Source organism: Cololabis saira, chromosome 5, assembly GCF_033807715.1.
Source record: "Cololabis saira isolate AMF1-May2022 chromosome 5, fColSai1.1, whole genome shotgun sequence".
NCBI lineage: Eukaryota > Metazoa > Chordata > Actinopteri > Beloniformes > Belonidae > Cololabis > Cololabis saira.
The window spans coordinates 6506379-6534084 of record NC_084591.1 but is presented as its reverse complement, the minus strand read 5'-3'; the positions used below and the strand labels follow the sequence as shown (position 1 = coordinate 6534084).

The 27706-nt window shown below is 40.6% G+C and overlaps 1 protein-coding gene across 1 annotated transcript; it reads left to right on the top strand.

Moving 5' to 3' along the window:
* The first annotated feature begins 40 nt into the window (after positions 1-40).
* On the top strand, positions 41-26853 carry LOC133443698 (sorting nexin-1-like). The gene is made up of 15 exons (XM_061720841.1): positions 41-214; positions 7551-8439; positions 12900-13045; positions 14509-14584; positions 14753-14796; positions 16359-16500; positions 16580-16658; positions 16750-16825; positions 17006-17119; positions 17701-17794; positions 17882-18087; positions 22118-22261; positions 22378-22458; positions 22556-22627; positions 25195-26853. Exons 1-15 carry the CDS (start codon positions 86-88, stop codon positions 25243-25245), a joined length of 2343 nt encoding a protein of 780 aa, XP_061576825.1. The 5' UTR covers positions 41-85; the 3' UTR covers positions 25246-26853.
* The last annotated feature ends 853 nt before the right edge of the window (positions 26854-27706 follow it).

The window sequence follows — 27706 nt, the reverse complement described above, 5'->3', positions numbered from 1 at the left end:
CCGCCCTCTTTCGGGCCCCGCCGGCCTGCCATAGCGGTGACGCTCCGCGGGAGCAGCAGCAGAACCGCTGTGGTGAAGACGGAAGATGGCGTCCAGCTCGGAGCGCAGCCCTCCTCCTTTCCCCGACACCGAGGACCAAGACGTGCTGGACTCCGAGGAGGTCGCGGGTCCGGACAGCGATGAGGACGACGGCGAGGAGCTGTTCATCAGCGCGGTGTGTAAAACTGCGGAGTTTGCGCGTCACTTCACGCCTCTGATAAAGCCTGATTTATGGTTCCGCGTTAAATCGACGCACTGTACGGCGCGCGTCGCCGCGTAACCTACGCCGTAGGCTCTGCGTTGGTGCCTTGATAAGCTGTGTGTGTTCCTGTTACTTATCGAGGTCAACCTCGCTGGAAACGCAAGCAACTACTTTTTCCTCCAAAGTTTGACATAGCATTCATGTTGTTTTAAACTATATATATAAAAAAAAAAAAAATCGTGGGATTTTGCTCAAAAAACTTGAAGCTTTTTTTTTTTTCCTGGAATTTGGGTTGCCAGGTCGGGTTTTTTTCCTTGCACAGGTAGTCTTTTAAGATTAAAAACTCCACCTCTGATTTTAAGCTTGTGCCCTACACGATTATAAAGTTAACAGTAACCATTTGACAGTTGCTTGTCTTCATTTGCATGTTTGTTAGAGGGTGAAATATGGCTCTTTATGGACGAGGATTAAAAGTTGAATCAAAAGTGCCTGCAGCCTCCTGTCATGTGAGAGTGCAGTGGTCACGTGGTCAAAACCCGGATGTTTTCCCCTCCAGTCAAAGTTCACAGGAGGGATTGAAAAGTTGCTGAATTTGATGTTTTAGCAAGCGAGTCACCTCTCCATGGAGGATGTTAGTCAGCATTTACGACACGTTACGTGTTTGCAGGAGCCAGAGCTGCAGCCGTGTTTGCAGCCTTTGCAGAGAGGAGTCGGTCCTGCACAGGAAATGTTTGCTCTGCATTGCTCAATCAGAGCTGGCAACTTTTGCAAGGAAAAGTTAAAATATGTGTGTGTATATTAGGGATGGGCGGTATGGATTAAAAAAATGTATCACGATAATTTCTGGCATTTATCCCGATAACGATAAAAATGACGATAAAAAAAATACCAATTCAACTCCATCTTTTTAACTATAAATCTTTCTTTCTTTCTTTCTTTCTTTCTTTCTTTCTTTCTTTCTTTCTTTCTTTCTTTCTTTCTTTCTTTCTTTCTTTCTTTCTTTCTTTCTTTCAGGCTTATTTCCTTCCTTCTTTTCTCCCTTCCTTCCTCCTTTCCTTGTTTTCTCCCTTCCTTCCTTCCTTCCTTCCTTCCTTCCTTCCTTCCTTCCTTCCTCCTGCACTCTCCTTCCTTCTTCCCTTCCTCTTTTCTCCCTTCCTTCCTCCTTTCCTTGTTTTCTCTCTTCCTTCCTTCCTTCCTTCCTTCCTTCCTTCCTTCCTTCCTTCCTTCCTTCCTTCCTCCTGCACTCTCCTTCCTTCCTTCCTTCCTTCCATAAATCAGCTTTACACAAAAACGTCATAGACGGGAATTTATCGTTTTTACCTCGATATGACAAATTCTTATCTTAACGATAAAAATCACGATTAAAAAAATACCAATTCAACTCCACCTTTGTAACTATAAATCTATCACCACATTCAGTCTTTTGAGCCCCCAAAACACTGCTCTAAAAGATACTAAATGCTACTAAACTACACCAATTTAATTTAATTAATAAAAACCAATTAGATTAGTACACCTGTACTGCAAAACTGTAATGACTCAAATGAAACAAGTTTGAAATGTAAGAACAGATTCAACATTTATTCAAACTGTATGGCTTAAACAGTGGGATAACAGTGCAAACAGCTAAAGTACCATTGTCCTTCAAGTTTTCTTAGCTTATAAAATCACAAAGTAGAAAAAAGTACAACCTGATAATAAATAAAGAAACAGGACAAATAAATAAATGTTCACTGAAAATAAAATCCAATCAGTGATGACGTCTTCTAATATAAATAAAATTTGCAAATTAACCTGTGGTTGGAACACGCCACAAATGAGATACTATTGCAATTTTTTTTTTTCGTAATAGTCAAACGTTATATCAAAATGTAACAACCATTTCCTTCTGTTTTTGCAGACTCATTAAGTTGAATTGATAAAAACCAATTAAATTAGTACACCTGTACTGCAAAACTGTAATGACTCAAATTCTTTCTTTCTTTCTTTCTTTCTTTCTTTCTTTCTTTCTTTCTTTCTTTCTTTCTTTCTTTCTTTCTTTCTTTCATGCTCATTTCCTTTTTTCCTTTTTCCTTTTTTCCTTCCTTCCTTCCTTTTTTCCTTTTTTTCCTTCCTTCCTTTTTTTCCTTCCTTCCTTCCTTCCTTCCTTCCTTCCTTCCTTCCTTCCTTCCTTCCTTCCTTCCTTCCTTCCTTCCTTCCTTCCTTCCTTCCTTCCTTCCTTCCTTCAGCTTTACACAAAAACATCATCAATGGGAATTTATCCTTTTTACCGCGTGATGACAAATTCTTACCGTGGGGAATTTTTTTGACGGTTTATCGTGAACGGTAAAACATCACCCATTCCTAACCAGCAGTAAGATAAATTCTATCCTTTGACCCACTGGAAGCCAGTGTAGTGATTTCATGACTGGTGTAATATGGTCCAGTTTCCTGGTGTTTGTAAGCGTTAAAAGTTTAACATGGATTGTATTTCAGAACGATAAAGAGAATTTTCATGAGGGTAATAAGAAGTTGGTATGCGGGTGAACACCTTCCCTTTTAAAAACCCATCAGTTTATATAGATCTTAACTCCGTACCAGCAGTATCACCATGTTCCAATCACTGGACACTGAACTCATGAAACTTTGCAAGAGACAATTTACTGTTGTAGTTGCTCCTGGGGGGAAAAAAACTTGTTCAGTAGAGCTTTTACAACTTGGATACACAGTGTTTAAGTTGGTTGAATACATTTTGTATTTTTATGTGTCTCTTTATTAGGGCCCGAGTACTGACAGTGCGAAGGTCCTATTGTATCTGTAGGGATTTTTTTTTTTTTTTTCAGACAAAAGGAGGGCCTTTTTTCCCCCTAAACGTGCCCCAAAAGTCACCAAATTTTGCACGCAAGCCAGGCCTGGTGATAAATGTGATATTTAATGGTTTGCATTAATGGGCGTGGCAAAATGGCTCAACAGCGCCCCCTAGAAAACTTTGTGCCTCAAGCCCCACAATACGGTTTGACGTACATGCACGAAAATCGGTACACACCTGTATCATGTCACAACTTAAACAAAAGTCTCTTGGCGCCATGGCCGAAACCGAACAGGAAGTCGGCCATTTTTAATTACCGTATTTTCTGGACCTTAAACCACACTTGAATACAAGCCGCATCCGCTCTATTTTTAAAAAAATAATTAAAAAAAGATATACAAGCCTCACCTGCAAATAAGCCGCATCCGCTCTATTTAAAAAAAAAAAAAGATATGCAAGCCGCAGATATTTATGTTGTTAGATTAGATATTTACTACATGTACAGAAGGATTCTGAACTGTAAATGATGTACATGTTTGTACCTAAATAGATCTTTTCTAGCAGTGTCTTTTAACACGGCAGCAACTTTGCTGATTAAAACGGGACAGAACCAAGAGAAAATAACCGGTAATTATTTATCTGTTTTAAATCTGCTTCTACCTACTTCTATCTGCTAAAGAACAAGTAGCGTATTCTTCTTTGCATTTATTTTGTCTTACGGTAGTTTTGATTCTAATTCCGGTTAGAGCACCCCAACGGTGGAAGAAAAATCCACAGAATAGCCGCACCTTTGTATAAGCCGCATGGTTGAAAACCTATGAAAAAAGTAACGGCTTATAGTCCAGAAAATACGGTAATCGTCATTTTTGGCGCAATTTATGCCATTCCTTCGGCAGTTAATACGGCCCGAACCGTAACGTGCACCCAGGTGTGTTTTACATCAAAATGTGCGTCTCCATCCTGAGACAACGCACATTTCTTTTCTCAGTCAAAAGCGTTACCGTGGCGACGCTAGACAAAAAGTGCACCCCCCCTTCATCTGATTGGTCCATATTTGATAGTTCCTACTTTCTGCCGTAACTTTTGAATGGTTTGATAGAGAGAGTCGTGGGTGTTTTCATCCGCTAAATGTCCAGGTCTGAAGAATCTACATCAAGTCATACAAGCTTCCACTGCAGCCTGAACGTGCACAAGGGTGGAGCACCGTTCATCGCTGCTTGCAGCTTTAATTTATTTTTGGAGCTTAAATGACCTTCAAGTTAAGAATTCATTGTTGAAATGCTTTAGTCAAGTCTTAAAATGTGGAAAAGCATGCCGTTATATATATTCACTTTAAGGAGGTGAGACTGCTCTTTAATTAATTTATTCATTTCAATTTTAGAATACATTGGATAAACGTTTTAAGTTAAACTAAAGGATCATGATATATGAAAAAAAAGTTTAAAAAAATGAATACATTTGGACATAGCCTGGTTTTATTGTGTGAAGCTTACATATGATTCAGAGATTGATATGAGAGTTTAAAAAAAGGTAAATAATGGGCCAACTAACCCAATGTGTATATTGATTGAGCGTTTTCCCGCCTGAGCGCTTTCAATAATAATAATAATAATAATGCATTCTATTTGTAGGGCACTCTTCGTCCATAAATCTCAGTGCCACAGAGCCACTACATAGTTAAAACTAACAATAATAAGTCATAAAATTCTTTTTTTTTTATGATTAAAAAAAAATAAATAAATAAATAAAAAAAAAAAAAAAAAAAAAAAAGTCATAAAATTCAACTCAAAAACACTTTCCTGAATAAAAATGTTTTTAGGCCAGTCTTAAAAGAGTCCAGTGTCCTTTCCTCCTAAAGCTACTTCTAAAATATGATCTGCTTTTCTTTTCCATCGGAGTCCAGAGTTGCAGATGCCAAATCCAGTCGGCTGGAAATGAAAGTGAAACATTTAGTTCCTGCATATTTCATACAAAGTGACTGGAGTAAAGGTGCTATTTTGAGACTGGGATCAGGTTGAATAGCGGCTTACAAAAGCGTCTAAAAGCATAAACCCCCTGACAACTCGCTCTACAGTTGCAGTCAACATTTTAGACACGAAGCTTTTATGCTGCATCGTGTCTTTGCACTTTTTCAACTGGCCCGTGATGAAGCGATGGGCACAAACGGATATTCAACCGCCGTCACCACCGCTTCCTATTTTTATCCTCTCTGGGGAAGAGCTGCGACCACAAGTCTCACCTTTTACTCTCCTCTCGTCCAACAAGTCGGGAATTTTCTTTTAATTATTAATTGATGAGCAAACATGACACAGCAAACGATAGTTCTCTTTTCTACCTTCCTCTAATAGTTTTACAGTATTTATTTCCACTCTGATGAGAGTGATGTAGAGCTGTTTCTCATCCGTACATGATGTCACCAAAGTTCGTAGTAGACGTGGTTTAGCTGTTGTGGTTTGTTTTGGTAGGATTTCGTCACACGCTGACACTGCCTTGCTTTTTTACGATACACCACTGTAAGCCAATCAAGGTGTGTTTTAAATACTAAAATACTGACCTCTACTTAGGAATGGGTGATATTTTACCGTTCACGATAAACCGTCAAAAAAAATTCCCCACGATAAGAATTTGTATCTCACGGTAAAAACGATAAATTCCTGTTGATGACGTTTTTGTGTAAAACTGATTTATGGTTCTGTGTTAAATCCACGCACAACGTACGTGAAGGAAGGAAGGAAGGAAGGAAGGAAGGAAGGAAGGAAGGAAGGAAGGAAGGAAGGAAGGAAGGAAGGAAGGAAGGAAGGAAGGAAGGAAGGAAGGAAGGAAGGAAGGAAGGAAGGAAGGAAGGAAGGAAGGAAGGAAGGAAGGAAGGAAGGAAGGAAGGAAGGAAGGAAGGAAGGAAGGAAGGAAGGAGAGAGCAGGAGGAGGGATGGAAGGAAGGAAACAAGGAAAGGAGGAAGGAAGGGAGAAAAGAGGAAGGAAGGAAGGAAGGAGAGAGCAGGAGGAAGGAAGTAAGAAAACAAGGAAAGGAGGAAGGAAGGGAGAAAAGAGGAAGGAAGGAAGGAAGGAAGTAAGAAAACAAGGAAAGGAGGAAGGAAGGAAGGAAGGAAAGGGGAGAAGGAAGGGAGAAAAGAGGAAGAGAAGAAGGAAGGAGAGAGCAGGAGGAAGGAAGGAAGGAAAGGAGGAAGGAAGGGGAAAAAAGAAGGAAGGAAGGAAGGAAGGAAATGAGCAAGAAAGAAAGAAAGAAAGATAAATTCCTGTTGATGACATTTTTGTGTAACAAACATGGCGGATCTGAGAGCGAGATAGATTTATAATTGAAAAGGTGGAGTTGAATTTGTATTTTTTTTTTTTTTATCGTTACCGGGATAAATGCCAGAAATTATCGTGATACATTTTTTAGTCCATACCGCCCATCCCTACCTCTACTTACCATTTAGCTGTTCTTTTTTTGGGGCCGGTTTTAGCATTTGTCTGGCTTTTCCACAGCTTTTGTCTTTGAATCTTCATGTACTGGATTTGGCAACACGGGCCACATTCCCGTCTGACAGATTCAGCTCAGGCTGCAGCCGTTCAGGCTCTAACCCTCGCCCTCCGAGCTGCCAGACAAACACAAATCAGTTCAAATCCCTTTGTAAATGATTTTTGATTCTGTTTAACTGTCATGGTTCATTTAGAGTTGTTGTAAGTGTTGTAGGATTAGTTGTAATTAAAGTTGCTTTCGTCAACGAAAATTAGGACTAAATATCGTCGTCAATGAACCTTTATCACCTGAGGAAAACGAGACGCAACAAAAATACTGGTCATGTGACAATAATGATAATTACATTTATAATGCAATATCGTAGATGAATAAAAACTCTGTAAACTATGTAGATTACTAAATAAAAACTCTGCTAAAATGTAGATTACTAAATAGAAACTCTTAAATGCTTAAATGTGTCTTGATTTTTGTTGACCGAAACGAGAGAAATGTTCTAACAAAGATCCTTAATATAAAATGTTTTAAGTAGTTTCCTCTGGTTTAGTCTTTAAACCAGTTTAGTCTTTAGATCTTTGGATACACTTTCCTACATAGACGTGGAAAAGAAAACCCAATGTGTCGTGGAAAAATATGGGGGGAAATGCAGAAAAATAAATATGTTGTAAACTCAAATTAGTCTTCTGTATCTGGAATGAATGTATTCTTGAGTCTATAAGGTAACAATAATAGAATAATAAGATAACCTTGTTTGAATTGTTAAATGGGTTTGGCTAAATACAATCTTTGACTAAAATAAGACTAAAATGCTCAGACTTTTAGTCGACTGAAACTTGACACGACTAAAAGGAGAATGAACGTGACTAAAACTAATAAAAACTAAACTGATAGCTGGACCCAAAGACTAGACTAAAACTAAAATTGAAACAGGCTGACAGAAACAACAGTAGTTGTAATGAACTTTATGGCTAGTTTTTTTGTTTTTAGTTTAACTTTCAGCCATATTCTAGCAGTAATTGAATGCTACTCTTCCCTGTCTCCAGAGCAATACTCCACTCACCAACAAGGACACCGCGGTTACACCTGCCAGCCAATCCATCGACCTCCTGAATGACCCGTTAATGGAGGCGCTCGACTCCCCGGCAGACGGCAAAGCCGCCGGGGAGATTGTCCGGGAACCTTCTGAAGAGTTCGAGGACCTGACAAACAACCTGAGCGCCGCCGCGGAAAGTCCCGCTCCAGCCTCTTCCAACGAAGAGTTTGTCGACTTGCTGGGAAGCGAAGCTGAAGCTCTGGAGGAGGAGGAGGAGGAGGAAGTAGCAGCAATGGTTGAAGTTGAAGTGACGGGTAGCGGATCTGCAGATCTACCCGGGGATGAGGAAGCAGAAGGTCACGCCGAACAGGAAGCAGCGTCCGCCGCGCCGGTCATCGACCTCGGCGATCTTCTGTCCGCCGAGACGCCACAACAGTCCGGCGTCAGCGACCAGTTGGCAGACCCTCTGGTCGACTTCCTCGGCGACGCCCCGCCCGCTTCTTCTGATGCCAAAAAAGCCGGTGGCGCGGTGATCGACCTGTTTGACGATGACGGGAGCGACATTTTCACCGGAGCACAGATAGTCAAACCCGCCAAGCAGGCTCACAAGGACCTCTTTGAGGAGCTGGATGACGACCCGTTGGGCGACCCGTTGGGTGAGCCGTTGGGAGCCTTCGCCAAGAAAACCCCCAGTAAAGACCAGAAGGAGGAGTCGGCCCCGACCAAAGCTGCCGTCTCTGCTCCTCCTGGAGGACCGCTAGGCATCAGTAATCCCACAGAACCTGCAGATATCTTCATGGAGGAAGCCGTCACTACGATGCCGAGCACGAGCAACAGCAGCGCCGTCAACGCCAAGGCCAACGGAGTCCACTCGGAAGAGGAGGGCGACCTGTTTGCTGGTGGGTTTACCTTTTAATTTATTTATTTACACTTTCATGGTGCTGAAATGTTTTAATTCAGAGTTCACTAAAGTATTTGCCCATATCTGAAAGAAAATGTTATAGGTGTCCATATGGAGTTTCCTATGGCTGGTGCTGAAACCAGTTTTTAGAAATTGGGGCCCTGATATTTTTCTATGTTAACTGTAGGAATTGTGTTTTTCCTTGTTTTTATTTTTATTTTTCCAACTAAATGACGGCCTTTTTCCCCCTAAACGTGCCCTAAAAGTAGGGCTGGGCGAATTTGAACAAAAATAAAATCCTGATTTTTTTTTTTTTTTTTTTTTTTTTTTTTTTCTCTGAAAACCCGATTTTCGATTTCGATTCGATTTTTTTTTTTTGGTAAAACTACAAAAGACAATGGAATAAATTTTAAAGAAAAATAGCAAACAAATTTCCCTATTGGGAATGAAGGGCAATTGAAAGATACTGTAAATCCTCCTTGAGTTTAGTAAAGTGACAACATTTACAATCTTCTTTACCAAACAAAGATGACTAGAGCTCTGTCTGTAATGCAGCCAGCTGCAAAAAAGGAAAATCGTTTTTCCGATTTTCCTTTTTTTAACATCGTCTTGATTAATAAATCCGATTTAGATTTAAAATCGATTAATCGCACAGCCCTACCTAGAAGTGATGAGGAATCGGAGTAAATAACTGTGGTGTACTGTGAGGCACCAGACCGGCCACGTACAAGTGATTCAGGCAAACTGGACCTGGGTGATTAGGCGTAAAGGAGAGACCCCGCAGAGCGTGGAATGCCAAAAAATAAGGCTTTTTATTGTATGCAAAAAAGCACAAAGACATACAAGCGAAGGCAAAATCAATATTCTAAAAAATGGCACATTGAGTGTAGCCTCTCAGCAAGCTACCTCCACTCAGCAGCCCCTCCTTTCTGGTATGGAGCCACTGGTTATGAAGCCGGGCAGGGTGGGGAGGTTGATTGGACACAGGTGTGCACAATCAGCAGAACCAGGCACACCTATGTGCTGTTCTCCTGCAGACCACGCCCAATCCTCCACTCTGCCACACACATTAAAAAGGTCCGGTGACGGTGAGAAGGGGAGGGGTTGCTCACTTTCTCACATGTACCTGTTTAGAATTCAATTAAATCTTCCTGTGTGAATTAGTGTGAAGACGAGGTGACCCGGATCCCTCTTCAGTAGGGATGGGAATTGATAAGATTTTTTCCATTCCGATTCCATTTTCGATTCTGCTTAACGATTCGATTCTTTATCGATTCTCTTATCGATTCTCATTTGGAAAAAAGGAGAAGAAACAATTTTAGTATCAACTTTGTTTTAATAAAACAAAGTTGATACTAAAATTGTTTCTTTGTTTCAATTTCTTTGTTTCTCTGATATTTTTTGTTCAAAGATATAAAACGTTTATATCTTTGAACAAAAAAAATATAAGTGAGGTCTTAAGATGCCCCCAGCCTTGGGCTCCTCGATGGTGCCAGGGGGTCCCCACAAAATGATTTGTAATATACAGTAAAATATGTATTTAATATAAAATAATAAAATAAATATTCTTCTGTACAAATTAACTAAAAACAACAAATTACTTTGTAGCAATTGCACAAGAATGTCCAGTAACATGTTCAACACCACAAACTTAGTCCCTGCTTGGTAACATTCATCTATTCTGGCCTGATACTCTTCCCTGCCTTGATGAAAGGAGAAGCTAGTGGTAGATGCTCTTTAGCTCCTGACAGCTGCAGCTGTCAGGAGCTCCGCTGTCCGCCGGAGCGCAGCTCTTCTAAAGCATGAATTATGGTTCCGCGTTAAATCGACGCAGAGCCTACGGCGAAGGGTTACGCAGCGACGCGCGCCGTACGGTGCGTGTCGCCGCGAACCCTACGCCGTATGCTCTGCGTCGATTTAACGCGGAACCATAAATCATCCTTACCACACACCGGCTGACTCCGCGCTCCCAGCGCATCAGCCGGCCGAGTCCTAACAGTTTCCCCCCTTTGTTGAAATGTCCACATTGCAAGAATTGTCGCCCTGTTGTCATCCTTTTTGGTAAAATGTAACCAAACTTTTGAGCGCTTATGCCGCTTTGTTCCCATGTTTTCCTGCTGGGCGCGAATGTGCACGTTGCGCAAAGTGCTTGGTGACGTCATTTGCGCCCACTGGAATCGATAAGGGAATCGTTTGCGAAAAAGGCAAACTATTCCAAGGAATTGAAACACTGGGAACCGGTTCTCAACAAGACCCGGTTCTCGATTCCCATCCCTACTCTTCAGGGAACTAAAGGCTGATTTATGGTTCCGCGTTACACCAACGCAGAGCCTACGGCGTAGGGAACGCGTCGATTTAAGATAAGATAAGATAAACCTTTAATAGTCCCACAGAGGGGAAATTTGCAGTTTACAGCAGCAAAGGGGATAGTGCAAAAACAAGAGGCAACAATAGAAAAAGTAATAACACAGTAATAATAATAAAACACTATAAACACTATAAACAGTAAACTGGTATACAATAATAATAATAATAATAATAATAATAAGAAATACTAGTATATAAAAAGATAACAGACGGATATTTACAGATGGATATTTACATAATTGCACGTTGCAGTGAATGAAAGATATTGCACATTATTTCCCTTATGTACATTTATTGTCAGGTTGTATGTGGTCTACTGTGCTGGTGCTGGTTGTGTAGTCTCACAGCTGCAGGGAGGAAGGACCTTCTGTAGCTCCTTCACACACCTAGGGTGAAGGAGCCTGTCGCTGAAGGAGCTCTCCAGCGCTCTGAAAATGTCCTTCATGAGTTGGGAGTCCTTCTCTATCATGGATGAAGCTTAGCCATCATCCTCCTCTCTCCCACCACAATTTAACGCAGAACCGTAAATCAGGCTTTAAGATCCGTTTAAACCGTGTAACTGAATGAGAGCGTCCGACTATCACGTCGAGCTGCGTGACATCGGAAGCTCTCTGTCCACACTGAAACCGTTAAACTCACGGCCAGTTAGGACAGTCTAATACAAAAAAAAAAAGCAATGGAATTGATTTTGTCACTGAAGTTCGATTGCATCGCATGGGACACGCTTTGTGTACGGAGCCGCTTTGTTCCCTCCCCCGCTACACGTCATTCAAGCAGCCAATCAGCACAGAGTCTCATTATCATAGCCCCGCCCCCTCAGAATCCCTCACAGATAATTAGGTTAGAAGTGGTAAAACTAGAGACATGGCCCACAGGCTGAATTTCTGATTTATGTAGAAAAAAACAAGCTTTAGGTTGTTTTTAAGACATTCAAGGCCTGTTTAAAATATACATTAAATGCCATAATAGGTCTCCTTTAAATATTTGTATTTATCTTTAAATGAATGAGGGGCAGTAGGATGTTTAGAGACACAAGGCTGCCCACAGATGTGCCTGACAGTTTATCAGCTGTACTCATTAATAAAAGCTGGTCAAATCAATTTATTAGCCAACTGGATAATTTGTATTTAACACATGGATTATAATTTAACTTGTACTATTCTGACAATGATGTCAGTGAGATCGGTCAAGCTTTTACACGGCAGTTTAAGAGAGATTTGTTCAGAGTGTGAGGTTTTATTTGCAAGTTTTAAACTGATGTTCATACCATGCATTTCAGAGTTTCATCCTCCGCAGAAGTGATTTACAGAGGTGTCAAGTAACGCAGTACAAATACTTCGTTACCTTAGTTAAGTAGAAATTTTGGTTATCTATACTTCACTGGAGTAATTATTTTTCAGACGACTTTTTACTTTTACTCCTTACATTTTCACGCAATTATCTGTACTTTTTACTCCTTACATTTTAAAAACAGCCTCGTTACTCTATTTTATTTCGGCCTTTAAAACTATCCAGTTAAATTGCTCCATCCGGATAGAGTGAATTTGGTTGTGGTTGTTTCAGATGTTCTTGTCCAGTTTTGTTCTTACATCCGTTCCCTCAGATTCCTGCAACTAAACTTGGATGTACATTCCAATAAAGGTTAGGATAAATGATAACATGCCTCTGAAGTTTGACTTTTTGCACCATTACAATACTTATAGGCAACTAGTCATCATATCTCCTGCTCTCTGAAACACATGTTAATGCTCAATAGTACACATATATGGTTATTTAATATATTTGCATTATACTAAGATGCTTCATTTTCAATGGCTTTTGTCCTTAATGGCTTTTTCCCCCTTACATTACTTTTACTTTTACACTTTTATACTTATACTTGAGTTGATACTTCAACTTCTACAGGAGTATTTTTAAACTCTAGTATTTATACTTCTACCTGAGTAATGAATGTGAATACTTTTGACACCTCTGGTGATTTATTGGAAACACGCTGCTAGTTTGTGCTCCTCCCACCTTGTGGAGAATTCTTGTTACATCTGTTTATGACCTTTTATGTAAAGAAAAGATGTTTCTGTTTCTCTCCACCAGAAGCAACGGTGGAGCTCTCCCTCGACAGCCCTCGGACGGAGAGAAAGAAGGAGACAGCTGCCAAAGCGTCTGCTCCCACGTCCAGCTCCAGCTCCCTCTCGGCCGCCGCCGGCCTGGCCAAGCCCCAGTCTGCGTCCCTGGAAGAGGTAGGAACATCCACTAACGCTCCCGTCGCACCAGGACCAGGCCGACCGGGAGACTGTAGCTCCCAAACTCACTCAGAGCTATAAGAACCTTTTCTCAGTCATCTTTTAACCAGTTTAACTAGGCCTGTGTTGAAAAAATGGATTACCCAATTCTAAATCGATTCTCATATTAATTCCTAAAAATTCCTAAAAATCGATTCATATGTCTGAAGATCGATTTTTAAAAAACCAAATGCTCAAAAATTAAAAACCAAAATAGACCGAAAATGGAACAAATAAAAACGGAATGTGGGAAAAAATAAAACCGATTTCATCCGTCTCTGTTTCCTCCCTGGATCTGTTTGGTAATTCTGACCCACGATGTTTCTGAAAGCAGTTCTATCAGCATTCTGGGAGCTGATTGGTCCTTACAGCATCATTAGCTGCAATACTTGCTGTTGAATCTCAACTAGGGTTGCAAAATTCCGGGAATTTTCAAAGTTGGAAACTTTCCATGGGAATTAACGGGAATATATGGGAATTAACGGGAATATATGGGAATTAACGGGAATATATGGGAATTAACGGGAATATATGGGAATTAACGGGAATAAAATTTACAGAATTGAAGGTTGGCCCTTAACAGGGAACTTAAATACAGTTGGGGGAAATATATTGTAGCATAGTCTTGGCTAAAACAACCAGATTTAATGCAAGTACACTCCTCAATCACATGCACACAGCACATTGCTTACTGCAGGGCTATTGAGGCCACGCCCCCTACAGGCACTGTGCATTCCTCCATCACATGCACAGGTGATTTCTTGAAGCCTGGAGGCCACACATTTGAGCTCAAAGCACAAGACTATTGAAGCCACACATTTGAGCCCACGGACTATATAAAGTCAAGTAATAATTGTTCATACAAGAATAAAAACTAAAGTTCTACTCAAATAAATCTGTTGAAATGTCATGTTTTTGTATTATCTTGCATGGATATCTGCTTATGACAAAATAAATATTTACATTTATGTTTGGATATGATACAGTTTGTTTAAATTACCCCCAATTTCCAGTTAATTCCCATTAATTCCCATAAATTCCCATGGAAAGTTTCCAATTTGGAATATTTCCAAAATTCCCCAGCTTAACTTCCCATGGAAAGTTTTCCGGAAAGTTTCCAGAAATTTACCGGAAATTTTCTACCCCTTTGCAACCCTAATCTCAATATAATACTAGTAGTAATATTTTGCATAACTACAGTCATATAATTCATGCAACAGATCAAAAAACAGTTTTAATAACACTAACCCAAATCAATATCGGGATCGAATCAAATCTTGATAATCGATTCTGAATCTTAAGAATCGGAATCGAATTGATTCTTGACATTTGAATCGATCCCCAGCCCTAAGTTTAACAGTTTACGAGCACTGGCAGTATAGGTGCAGGTTTTCACTTTGTGGTTTTCATATTTGTTTCAGTTGGAAGAAGAGGAAGAGGAAGAACTGGAAGACAAATTTGACATTTTTGTCTCTGTGAAAGACCCTGAAAAAATAGGTGGGATTCATCATTTGTATTAACGATTGAAAGCTCAGCATTTTAGTTATTATAAATGATGTATTCAGCTTGATTTAGGTTTATTGCATTGAGGTTGTGTAAAGAAAGGAAAGCCTGTTTAGAGAGCGGAAGTGGTGGTATTGAAATGTCTTTGTTCCTGTTTTGCAGGGGATGGCATGAACGCCTACATGGCTTACAAAGTCGCCACACAGGTAAAACTCTTCTTCAATCCTGAATAAGTCAGATAATCATCAGATTTAAAGAGGTGATATTTGTCAGTGTGTTTTGCAAAATGCTTACGTTAACCGAAACATCGGTTATGTAAGGAATTAATAGCAGCAGGGTGGTGGTAACTAAAGCTGCTTTCGTCAACGAAAATTAAGACTAGATATCGTCGTCAACGAACCTTTTATCACCTGAGGAAAACGAGACGCAACGAAAATGCTGCTCATGTGACGATAACGAGGATTAAATATATAATGCAATATCGTAAACGAATAAAAACGTGACTAAAATGTAGATTACAAAATAAAAACTGCTAAAATGTGTCTTCATTTTCGTTGACCAAAACGAGACGAAATGTTCCAACAAAGATCCTTAATATTCATGTTTTCAGTAGTTTCTCTGGTTTAATGTCCATGTTTTCAGTAGTTTCTCTGGTTTAATGTCCATGTTTTCAGTAGTTTCTCTGGTTTAATGTCCATGTTTTCAGTAGTTTCTCTGGTTTAATGTCCATGTTTTCAGTAGTTTCTCTGGTTTAATGTCCATGTTTCCAGTAGTTTCTCTGGTTTAGTTCTGCTGGGTGACGTTAGTCCTCAATCCCAGTCGCTGCAGCGGGGAATCAGATCCAGAAGATGCAGCTGCAGAGTTAGAGGCTGATGCCGTTAACGCAGAGCTCTAGTTAACGTCAATTAAAAACAAAGTTACATAGAGAAACACGGGGATCTTCTCTGGGGCTGGAGAAGAAGAAGAAAAACCATCTTTGGATACACTTTCCTACATAGACGTGGAAAAGAAAACCCAATGTGTCGTCGAAAAAGAAAAAGACGGGGAGAAATGTGGAAAAATAAATATGTTGTAAACTCAAATTAGAGTCTTCTGTATCTGGAATGAATGTATTCTTGAGTTTATAAGGTTATAATAAATAATAACAAGATAACCTTGTTTGAATTGTAAAATGGGTTTGGCTAAATACAATCTCTGACTATAACTAGACTAAACTGGTCATGGACAATTCTAAATTAGATTAGATTAGATTGTCCTTTATTCATCCCTCAGTGGAGAAATTTGCTTTGAGCAGCAGCAGTAAACTCGACACACACGCAGCAAAAGAGGGATAAAAAGAAAAAATTATATATAATTACAAAATATAAACAGTATATACAGTGGAATGAAAATAAAATTAGTGCAAAAAAATCAGGTAGGATTTGTATGAAGTATAAAGATATTGCACATCTTGTTGTTACTGTCCGTTTGCTACTGTGCTACTTATTTTAATCTTATTCTGTCTAAAATAAGACTAAAATACGAAAAAAAGACGACTGAAACTTGACACGACTAAAAGGAGAATCAACGTGACTAAAACTAATAAAAACTAAAATGATAGCTCGACCCAAAGACTAGACTAAAACTAAAATTCAAACAGGCTGACAGAAACAACACTAGTGGTAAAAGACACAAAACTGTTCAGCACAGAAATCGGTCTCCGTTATAAGTCAAAACAAACAAAACTCATCTTCTTTTTTCTTCTTCTCCTCATCTGTTTTCTTGCCAGACGACGATGGCCATGTTCCGCAGCAAGACCTTCACCGTGAAGCGGCGCTTCAGCGACTTCCTGGGCCTCTACGAGAAACTCTCGGAGAAACACGGCCCCAACGGTTACATCGTGCCCCCGCCGCCCGAGAAGAGCCTGCTGGGTAAGACCGTTCCCCCCACCCCGGTGAGTGTGTGAGTGTTCTGTCCATCAGCTGTGAGAGTGACGCTCTGCCTGCACAGGGATGACCAAGGTGAAGGTGGGAAAGGAGGATTCCTCGTCTGCAGACTTTGTGGAGCGGAGGAGAGGCGCTCTGGAGAGGTGAGGCCGGGACGAGAGAGTCCGGGACGAAAAGGCTTCACGCACTCGGCTGCAGGTCTGGTTTTCATTCCTTCCTCTTCTTTTCTACCAGGTATCTCCAGCGGGTGGTGAATCACCCATCGCTTCTGCAGGATCCAGATGTCAGAGAGTTTCTGGAGAAAGAGGATGTGAGCAACACTCGTTTAGTTTCACATCTGAGTCACTGTGATACCGTCAGTCCTTTCACCGCTAAATTTGACTGAACTGTCTTGATTTAATCTGTAATTTTTTTTCTTTATTTGAAGAATCACATGGAAACTGATTACTGTAATTGTTTTGAGAATCTGTTTTTGTCCTTGTGTCCTCAGTTGCCGAGAGCGGTGAGCACGCAGGCTCTCAGCGGCGCCGGCTTCCTGAAAATGCTCAACAAAGCAACGGACGCCGTCAGTAAAATGACCATCAAGATGAACGAGTCGGATGTGGTGAGTTCAGCTCCTGATGCAGCACTCCGGGAAGAGTTACTGATGTTGGCAGAAAACAAATTCATGTTCCTTTTGATGGGGAAATTCCGTTAAAGTTATAGTCTGTAATGTTTGAGAGCTAGCAAGATTTGAAAGTGGCACCTCCTCTAAGCCCCGCCCCCTCCTCCCCCTCCCGTCAGCGCTCCAATCTGTGCCACTCGGTGCGCAAATAACAGATTGGTCAGAGTTTTTACAGGATTAAAGCTGTCAGAGAGGTCGGATTTTTTTCTTTCCTTTTTCTGAACACATTATTCACTGGCTACTCTCAGGATGGAAGGACCATTTCACCCAGTATAACGATAAATGTTTTTGAATACGATTACAGACTATACTTTTAAGCGATACATGACCAAATATTCGGGTTAGGAAAGGAGTAACCCAGGGGTCATATTCGGGTTTTTAAAAACCAGAATATGAGCAAATTCCGGTTATTCAAAGGGGTTATTGGTGTTTACATGGCAGTGCAAAACCGGGTTATTGCCAATATTCCGGTTGGAAAAGGGTTATTGTTTTGTAAACGTTGTCTGTGTGTCTCCCTGCAGTGGTTTGAGGAGAAGCTGCAGGAGGTGGAGTCTGCGGACCAGCACTTCAGGAAGATGCACGCTCTGGTGGAGTCGCTGGTCGTTCACAGAAAAGGTCCGTCCCTCTCCTGCACGTATCTCCCCCCTCCTCCCTCCCCGGCCGGTGAGGCAGCGCCTAACCCGGCTCTCTCTCCTCCCGCAGAGCTGTCTCTCAACACGGCCAACTTTGCCAAAAGCGCGGCGATGCTGGGCAGCGCCGAGGACAACACGGCTCTGTCCCGCGCGCTGTCGCAGCTGGCCGAGGTGGAGGACAAGATGGAGCAGCTGCACCAGGACCAGGCGGCCCACGACACCTTCACCTTCTCCGAGCTGATGGCCGACTACATCCGCCTGCTGGGAGCCGTGCGGGTTAGTTAATCTGTTCAACTAATGGCACTTTGACGGTGGCCGAGACCCGCCATTGCTGAAAATAAAAGTAACGCTGCAAACAGAAACAAACGCCGCTGCAGACGGAAACCAACGCCGCTGCAGACGGAAACAAACGCCGCTGCAGACGGAAACAAACGCCGCTGCAAACAGAAACAAACGCCGCTGCAAACAGAAACAAACGCCGCTGCAAACAGAAACAAACGCTGCTGCAAACAGAAACAAACGCCGCTGCAAACAGAAACAAACGCCGCTGCAAATAAAAGAAACGCCGCTGCAAATAAAAGAAACGCTGCAAATAAAAAAGCCACAACGGAAGTTAATTACCGGGGACTATTTTTGCTGATGCACCAGTGTTTTTTACGTGAGAGGAGAAGAAGACGAGGAGGACGTAAGTGAAAAGGAAGAAATAAGAAGAGCGAGAAATAAGAAGAACAACGAACGAGAAAATAAGTGAAAAGCTTAGTGTTCAACGTCGCTACGTGTAATTTTTAATGTGTTAGGCCAAAAACACTGGTGCATCAGAAAAAATAGTCCCCGGTAATTCACTTCTGTTGTTGCTTTTTTATTTGCGTCGTTTTTTTTTTTTATTTGCAGCGGCGTTTCTTTATTTGCAGCGATTCTTTAATTTTCAGCAATGGCGGGTCTCGGCCACCGTACACTTTTCCACTAGCACCTACCGTGTTTTCCGGACTATAAGTCGCTCCGGAGTACAAGTCGCATAAAGCCATAAAATGCATAATAAAGAAGGAAAAAACATATATAAGTCGCACTGGAGTATACCGTAGATGACCATTTAGTAGCCCGGGCGTTTAATATGCTAAATCCACTTGGACCCCAGGCGTTTATAAGAACCAGGCGGGTATTTGCACCAGGCTACAATTTATTTTTGCAATGAGCAGCACCAGACCATTACTTACAAAGAACATATGAGATCACCATAGTACCACTGGAACTAAAATTGTACAAACTGTACACAACACAACACCTCACGACGAGCTCCCGATCACAAATCGTGAGGTCGCAAGAAAATCAAGCGTGTTTGAAATCCTGGTCGCTCCTCGTGAAGGAATCACAGTTGAAGCAGCTGCGACCCGACTGGACTCATCCTTTCACAGAGAGCATGCGCAATCTCTGATGTTACGTCAAAAACTATTATTTGTAGTTTAAGTTTTGCAAATTCACATTACAAATCATGTTTTAATAGCAAAAAAAAGAGCGCAGTTCCACGTACGGTGCGTGTCGCCGCGTACCCTGCACCGTAGGCTCTGCGTTGGTGTAAAGGCTCAGTTATGGTTCTGCGTCAAAATGGCGCCGTGCCTACGGCGTGTGATTTGGATCGACGCAGAGGACACGCCGTCTCTGACGTGCACCTCCTGAAAATTGTAACTACGCGTCGAGGAGACGCCGACCACTCTCGGTCTCGATTGGTTCGTTTGAAAGCGAAGCATTTCCGGTTTCCGGTTTGAAGCAGTAGTGAACTTCCAGGGCTCTTTTCTTCGTTTATGTGTGATTTTTTTTTTTTTGTTTTTGTTTTTTGCACAATAGTTGTCCTTATTTCTTTGATTTACTGTCACCGGAAAAAGTCGGATAAACCATTCAGAAAAAGATCGCTAACTAGTGGCCGCGGGGGGTACTGCACCGCGACCAAATGGAGTGACGGAGAAGTCTGAAGGGTTCAGCACGGCGTCACGGCTGCGGCGTGTGCTCTGCGTTGGTGTGACGCAGAAGCATAACTGAGCCTTAACGCGGAACCATAAATCAGCCTTCAGTTGTGCGCTGTCTGCTGTTCGGAAACCTCTTTTTTCTCTTCTCATTTTGCTGGGATGCCGGTTCCTCCGCCGAGACAACTTTTGCGGTACGCGTTCTTTGTTGTGTCTAAAAATGATTCGCAGTGCACACACCCAATCAGAAACGGTACAGATATTTGGGGATTTTAATATATAAAAAAATAAAATTATAAATAATAAAGAATCCCCATAACCTTTGATCAGGTGGGCAGGATGCAGGTTTGGGTGTGGGAACAGCCCACCCCTGCCCCAAAACCGGCTTCGAGTTCCAGTACACAGACTTCAGGTAAACATGTGCATTTTATATGCATGCAAACATTTTTGGAGCGGAGCGGGGTGCAGTGTTACTGGAGCGCTGAGCGGTTATGGGTGGAGCGTTTTTTTTTTCATGCTCTGATATACAAAGACAGTTTGTCTGTGTAACAGCGACACACGGAGCTGATCAGAGCAGTATGAACGATACTGTCGCCCGGGCGTTTAATTGAACCGGCGTTTATTATGCCAAATGGGCTCGGACCCCCGGCGGCTATTAGAGCACAGGCGCGTATTTGCGCGCGGGCGACCATTTGGTCATCTACGGTAAGTCACATTTTTGGGGGAAATTTATTTTAGAAAATCCAACACCAAGAACAGACGTGTCATCTTGAAAGGCCATTTAAAATTATAACTATAGCATAAATAACATGCTAAGAAGTTTACCAAACCATCCGTGTTGCTCCAAATAACTAAAATCCAATGAAATCTTCATCCACGGTGTCACTTTTAAGCAACTCTGCTAACTCCGGAAAAGCTGGTCCACATGGTGTAAGACTCTTGTCCCGGTCCACAGCCAAGCATTTCTGTTGAAACGTGTTGGTCCTGAATGTGAAGTTGCACAATTTAAAAGCAGTGTTTAAGAATATTTTTTTATTATTTTAAAAAGAAGTTTTGTTTTTTTTAATGTTTCAGGAAATGTTAATTTTAAAATAATTTGATTTATTTTTATTGGAAAATTTAACAAACAGTTTACATAATATTGCATAATATGTAAATGAATAGGGGTGTAACGATACACTAATCTCACGATACGGTACGATACACGATATCGAGGTCACGATAACGATACGATACGATATTATAGCAGTATTTTTTTAACAACCTTGAATGAGGAACATATGACTAGAAAAAATGGTCTTTTATTTGAAAGACACAAAATACAAAACAATGCTGTACGTTTGCCCTATTGTTACAGTTTGTAATGCTTTATAACTGTTTAAGTTTTAAAGAGAAAGCCAGGCCAACCATTTTCCACAAACTGAACTAAAAGTAAATGTCAGGTTTGCATTATGATCTTCAGTTTCATACAAGTACAAATATTTTGCCACAAACTGAATAGTTTCTCTCATGTATGATTTGACTTTTTTCTTTTCCAGAAATGTAACAACTAAAATTAAATAGATAAATAAAAGTAAATAAATACATACAATTTTACATAATAAAAAGATTGATTCATGCTCACCTTATAAGTGTAAGAGGAGAATTATTTTTGTTAAGAAGGTTATTTTGGTAATTCAGGGTTCATTATTTTATAAATATATTCTTTATATTCTGATGTAAATCAGAGACTATAATGACACTAGTCAGTTTATCTGTAGTGATTAGTCTGTTTTAGATTGGGCGGAGTGATACGCCACAGTACGGCACTAGCTGCTGTGTTGACGTTCTAAAATCCTACACTGTTGAGGGACATTAAAGTACACTGGAACTCAGCAGAAGTTTCCCCGTGTTTATCCTACTCACCACCCCAAAAAGGTTTAATTTAATAAGGTAAGGCTTAACTCTACACCAGCCTTACATAAGTAAAGGTCCAGAGCTCAAAACGGGACTAGTTTCTTCTGAGCGGAGTAAGATTTTGGTCCGCGGGTCGAGATGCGGTCGTTACTAGTCAACACAATAGATTAATATCAATAACCCAATATCGTGATACAGTTTGTCACCTCCACGACACGTTTCGTGACGTTTTTGTATCGCGAAATTTCGTGGCACGATATATTGTTACACCCCTATAAACGAATGTCAATTATTCTCATAAAAGAAACAAATTTGATTGTTTTTAATCAAGTAATTATAAATGGGCTATAATAAAGCAAAAGTAAGTTTTATTCGATGGAATATTTTATAGAATAATCGATCACCAAAATAGGTAATAATAGGATAATAAAAAGTTTGTTTGTGTCCTGCAGGGCTCCTTCGACCACCGCATGAAGGCGTGGCAGCGCTGGCAGGACGCTCAGGCCATGCTGCAGAAGAAGAGGGAGCTGGAGGCCAAACTGCTCTGGGCCAACAAGCCGGACAAGCTGCAGCTGGCCAAAGAGGAGATCACCGAGGTGCCTAACCCTAACCCAGAGAGAGACTTCTGCTGCAAACATCGCTGCTCACACACCAGGGATCTGGTGAAACCGACTATTTCACTATGTCACTTCTCTTTTCTCCCTGAAAACAGTGGGAGGCCAAAGTGACTCAGTATGAGAGAGACTTCGAGAGAGTTTCTGCAACTGTACGCAAGGAAGTCGTCCGCTTCGAGGTGACGCTGCACTCCCTCTCTGATCCACGGCTGTTTACCGACACGTGAAGCTCCTTCTGAAATAATACTCTTAACTTTCCAAATAATCTCCCCACAGAAAGAAAAGACGAAGAACTTCAAAAGACAGATAATCAAGTACCTGGAGTCTCTACTTAAGTCTCAGCAGCAGGTGAGTGTCTGAATCATCCGTCATCGCGTCCATAGACATAAGGATGGAAGGTGAAGATCAAGTCTAGATGTTGAAATGTCTGTTGTCGGGGAGGATATCTGATATTTTTCAAATGATTTGATAGACTACCGTATTTCTGGACAATAAGCCGCTACTTTTTTCATAGGTTTTCAACCATGCAGCTTATACAAAGGTGCAGCTTCCTTCCTTCCTTCCTTCCTTCCTTCCTTCCTTCCTTCCTTCCTTCCTTCCTTCCTTCCTTCCTTCCTTCCTTCCTTCCTTCCTTCCTTCCTTCCTTCCTTCCTTCCTTCCTTCCTTCCTTCCTTCCTTCCTTCCTTCCTTCCTTCCTTCCTTCCTTCCTTCCTTCCTTCCTTCCTTCCATCCTTCCTTTTTCCATCCTTCCTCCTTTCTTTCTTCCATCCTTCCTTCCATCCTTCATTTTTTCCTTCCTTCCTTCCTTCCTTCCTTCCTTCCTCCTTCCGTTTTTCCTTCCTTCCATCCTTCCTTTTTTCCTTCCTTCCTTCCTCCTTACTTTTTTCTTTCTTCCTTACTCCTTCCTTCCTTCCTTCCTTCCTTCCTTCCTTCCGGTGCAGCTATTCTGTGGATTTTTCTTCCACTGCTCGGGCGCTCTAACCGGAATTAGAATCAAAACTAAGACAAAATAAATGCAAAGAAGAATACGCTACTTCTTCTTTAGCAGATAGAAGTAGAAGCAGATTTCAAACAGATAAATAGATAAATAAATACCGGTTATTTTCTCTTGGTTCTGTCTCGTTTTAATCAGCAAAGTTGCTGCCGTGTTAAAATACACTGTTAGGAAAGGATTTATTTAGGTACAAACATGTACATCATTTACAGTTCAAAATCCTTCTGTACATGTAGTAAATATCTAATCTAACAACATAAATATCTGCGGCTTGCACATCCTTTTTTTTTTTTTTTAAATAGAGCGGCTTATATGCAGGTTATAGTTCAGAAAATGTATTTATTTTCTATCTATTGATATACTATCAATACATGATACTATATTAGTATAACACACTATTTGTTATATTGTACGTACTATGTTTATAGTACATTTATTCAGTTTACAGTACACTTGTCCAGTTTCCGGTTCTTTTTTACTGTGTTTTTTATTTTTCATACTTATAATTTATCTTTATTTTCATACTTATAATTTATCTTTATCGTTTATTTAGTCTGAGTTCATGTTGTCCAACTTTTGAGCTGCTATTACACCCGAATTTCCGCTCTGGGGATCAATAAAGGACTATCTTATCTTATTTTATAACCCGTGAATAAGCAGAGAAACCGGCAAATACCCTTTAATTTGAGGCGACTGCAGAGGAGTTCTGGAGAAACATCTCCAGGGGTGAAACTCCAGACTTCCAGCTCTCATTGATGCTGAATGATTGTCATCAAAGTATAAGAAATGATCATTATACTCAGTTATTTCACGTGTTCTCCAAGTACTTATGAGCTCCTGAAGAAGAACGTGAAACATGAAATGCTGTTTTTGTGAAGTCTGCACTTGGATCTAAATCAGGGGTGTCAAATGTGCGGCCCGAGAGAGGTTTTCATGCGGCCCATGGGAAGTTTCCAACGCAAAAAAACAAAATGTTAATTTACTAAAAAGGAAGGCATAAATAATTGCCATGAATCGCAGCATATCCGATAATATATTTCCTCTACAAATCCATCGTTATTCCACAAAGAGAGCAGTTTGACATTTTTTTTTTTTAGTTTTCTAGAATGCATTTGCCGATTTTATTTCTTTGTAGACGGTTGTTTATTTTTATTAACTGACTACTATTATATATTTTCGCAGGAAAAATATCACTGCTAAAAAAGATGAAAGAAGATATTTATTCGGAGAATTTCAGTTTTGAATACGAGGATAGTGACAAAGTAAAACAGTTAAAAGAAGTGCTGACTTTTTCGGCACACTGGCGTAAATATCCGCGCCAATTTTTAAAAATAAATACACTTAATTGTACTGGAAAAATCTCTAAATCACAAAGAAACACTCTCGGATGTAATAAGAAAGATTTTGCTTTTAATTAAATTTCCTATAAAAAAGCGAAATATAAAAAAAACATACTTGTTTCTGTTTATCTTTGTAAAATGATATTAAAAGTATCTTACATAATTTGATAAATTTCAAGAAAAGATCCTGAAGAAATATATTTTACATAATCAGAGTGTAAACAAAGTGCATATTTCCTTTAAAATGAACTAAACTGATATTGGATTAGATAACAATAGTAAAAAAGAACTAGAAAAAAAAAGAATTCGCACCGTTTTTGTTATTTTGAGCGTGCAGCCTGCGATTTAAAAAAAAGGGTTAAATCCGGCCCGCCAAGCAAAATGAGTTTGACACCCCTGATCTAAATCCTCCTTTTGTGGTGTTGTCAGTTAAAAGTGATAAATGTTCTTTTATTATCCAAAAAGTTGAACCTCAAATTTGAGGAAAAGCTGGAGATCCAGCAAATGTTGGGAGACTTTTTAGATGGTCTTTTAATGTAAAAACTCCTGGTTTTCTCATCACAGTTCTCCTTGTCCTGCAGGTGATAAAGTACTGGGAGGCGTTCCTACCTGAGGCCAAAGCGATCGCCTAACCTCCTCGCACCAGCCGTCTGAGCGACGCCGGGCTGCCTTTCTTCTTATAAACCTTTACCTCTATTGCCTTCAAACCAAGGAAACCGTGTTGAAAAGGGAGATACAATCAACCTGTCTTTTTTTTTTTTTTCTTTCTTTCTTTCTTGAATCACCTTTTTAAAAACTAAACTCTGTTTTCTTTTGTATTAATAACTGTATATTTCCATTTACCCCTTCCACAAATATTTTCTTATTAGAGCAAAGTTTGCATATACAGGGACGAATGAGAGGAAACGACTGTAGATAAAACGATTCCATTGATTTCCGCGACGGAGGAGAGATGAGCAGAAACGCTCCGGACGCTCGTCCTGGAGCGTCTTCGCTCCGGCTAAGATGCGTCTCGGTGAAACCAGTGGCCACGAGCCTCCTCTTTTTTGTTTTGTCGTCTTTTGTTTTGTTTTTTTTAATCAATGAATCAAAGGGATTATGTAAAACAAAGATTTATGAGCACTTCCACCAGCCAGGGTGTTGTTTTTTTTAGTTTTTGTTGGGTTTTTTTCAGGGGGAAGAGGCATTAGCAGGATGTACAGATGTTTCAGTACGATTCCCATCATGTAAACTTTATATCTGTGCCTTTTTTTTACCGTACAAAGGTGCGTTTTTCCTCCAGTTTGACACCAGTTTTGGGAAAAAGTTGCAGCGTGGGGGCTGGAAAACAGTTCCGTACAGCAGCCCGTAGTGACGTCACGCAAACGTGAACGCGTTGCCTTGCATGTCTTTTACTCTTTAAAGCCGGTTTACTGTCTGTTGTTTCCGTAGCCGCTCCTCCAGTTTTCAGGCAGCCCCGTCTGGAAAGCTTTTTACTGCCCAGACTCGACGCGGGTGAAACTTGAGGCCGTTTCGCGTCAGAGGAAAAGGCGGTAAAACCTTCGTCTGCCAACTCAAACGAGTTCAAGTCCGATCCGGAGGTTTTTACGACGTGCTCATGTGATGAAACCTGCAGTGGAAACGCTGACTGGATGATTGGAAGTGGAAGGAAAGTTACAAAAAGATAATGCAGCAGCAGCAGCAGCTAACAGTTGTTTGACTTGTTGCTTAAGTAGTAATGTTTGGTTTACATCTAAATAAACAAAAAAATAGTTTCTGATCGTGCAAACTCCAGGCTTCATTCAGTCTTCCCCCTGTTTGCACACGGAGAGTGCAAAGTCCTCCTCGTCCGTCATGCAGACTGCTGCACCGTCACGAGTAAGTCGGTGCTTCCGTGTCACGTTTTGGACACTACGGCAGAAATTAGTGCACATTTCATCTGATTTAGTGTAATTCAGAAAAGGTTTCCACGACACGCTGCTGCCAGTGAGCAACGAGACTGAAATACGATTCCTCAGATTCCTCCCAAAGCCTTGTGAATGAAATGAAACAGTTTGATGAGAAATCAGGGGAAGTAAAGTACTTTTAACACGAAGAAGCTGCCGTTTCCGGGCGGCAAAGCTTCCAGCACGAAGCAGCAGGTCACTGCTTTTACTAACAACATCCTCCACAATCAAGTTTGTGATGATTCTGCTGCTGGCGTTGTCGTGAACGTGAGGTCGTGACCTTTAGGGTGCAGAGCTCGGTCACGGCTGCACGCGCCGCCACGGCCGCTAAACGCCGCTCCGATCACAGCTTTGACGTCACGTTTGCACTCATGGAAACTGAGGCTGCGCAGCAACAATGCTGCACTCCACGTTCCGTCGTTGAAGCATCCTTTAACTTGCTTTTTTTTATTTTATTTTCCTTTTCTTTCCTCCAGTGAGATGCATACCTGTTAGCTGTTGTTTGAACATCCTTGAGACTGACTTGTGTGGCCTCGTGTACGTCACCTCCTGTAAACATGCAGATCCGTGTCAGCAGCATTCACGTGTCATAGAGATTTTCTTTTAATACAAACCAATAAAGGTTGCACTGTTTACACTTGGAAATTCCTTAAACATCATTGGGCTTCGTGTTTTATTTCCTCCAGACTCATTTCATTTTTTTCATTTTATTCTTTATTTCATTCAAAAAAAATAAAACGATTCCATACAAATGTTCTTAAATTGTGAATGAAAAGGGAGCAGAAAGAAGAAGAATCTTATCTGATCTGCCCCTTTTTCCAAGAAATAACATCAATTAAAAATTAAAAAAAACCTACTAGTGAAATAAAAAACAAAAAAAATAAAATAAAATTACCGCCGTCTATGGGTATGTCAATCAAACTTAAACTAACATATTTCATTATATTTACTTAACATACAGGCTTTAATTGTACTTTTGAATGTAATGTTTGATTTGGATTCTTTGTTTTCTTTATTCAGATTGTTCCATAAACTGATTCCTTTCACAGAAACACAACGTTCCATCAATTTAGTCCTGAAACTTGGTTTTTTAAAAATCTCTGTTCCTTTTAAGTTAAACTAGCTTTCTCTTTTTTCAAATCTTTTCTGAATGTTGATTGGTAAAGTT

Bases quoted from the DNA above. Each gene is read 5' to 3' on its own strand.
- LOC133443698 (XM_061720841.1), top strand. From the start codon at position 86: ATGGCGTCCAGCTCGGAGCGCAGCCCTCCTCCTTTCCCCGACACCGAG. The intron at 13,046-14,508 runs GTAGGAACATCC...TATTTGTTTCAG, and splicing joins AGTCTGCGTCCCTGGAAGAG to TTGGAAGAAGAGGAAGAGGA. The intron at 17,795-17,881 runs GTCCGTCCCTCT...CTCCTCCCGCAG, and splicing joins GCTGGTCGTTCACAGAAAAG to AGCTGTCTCTCAACACGGCC.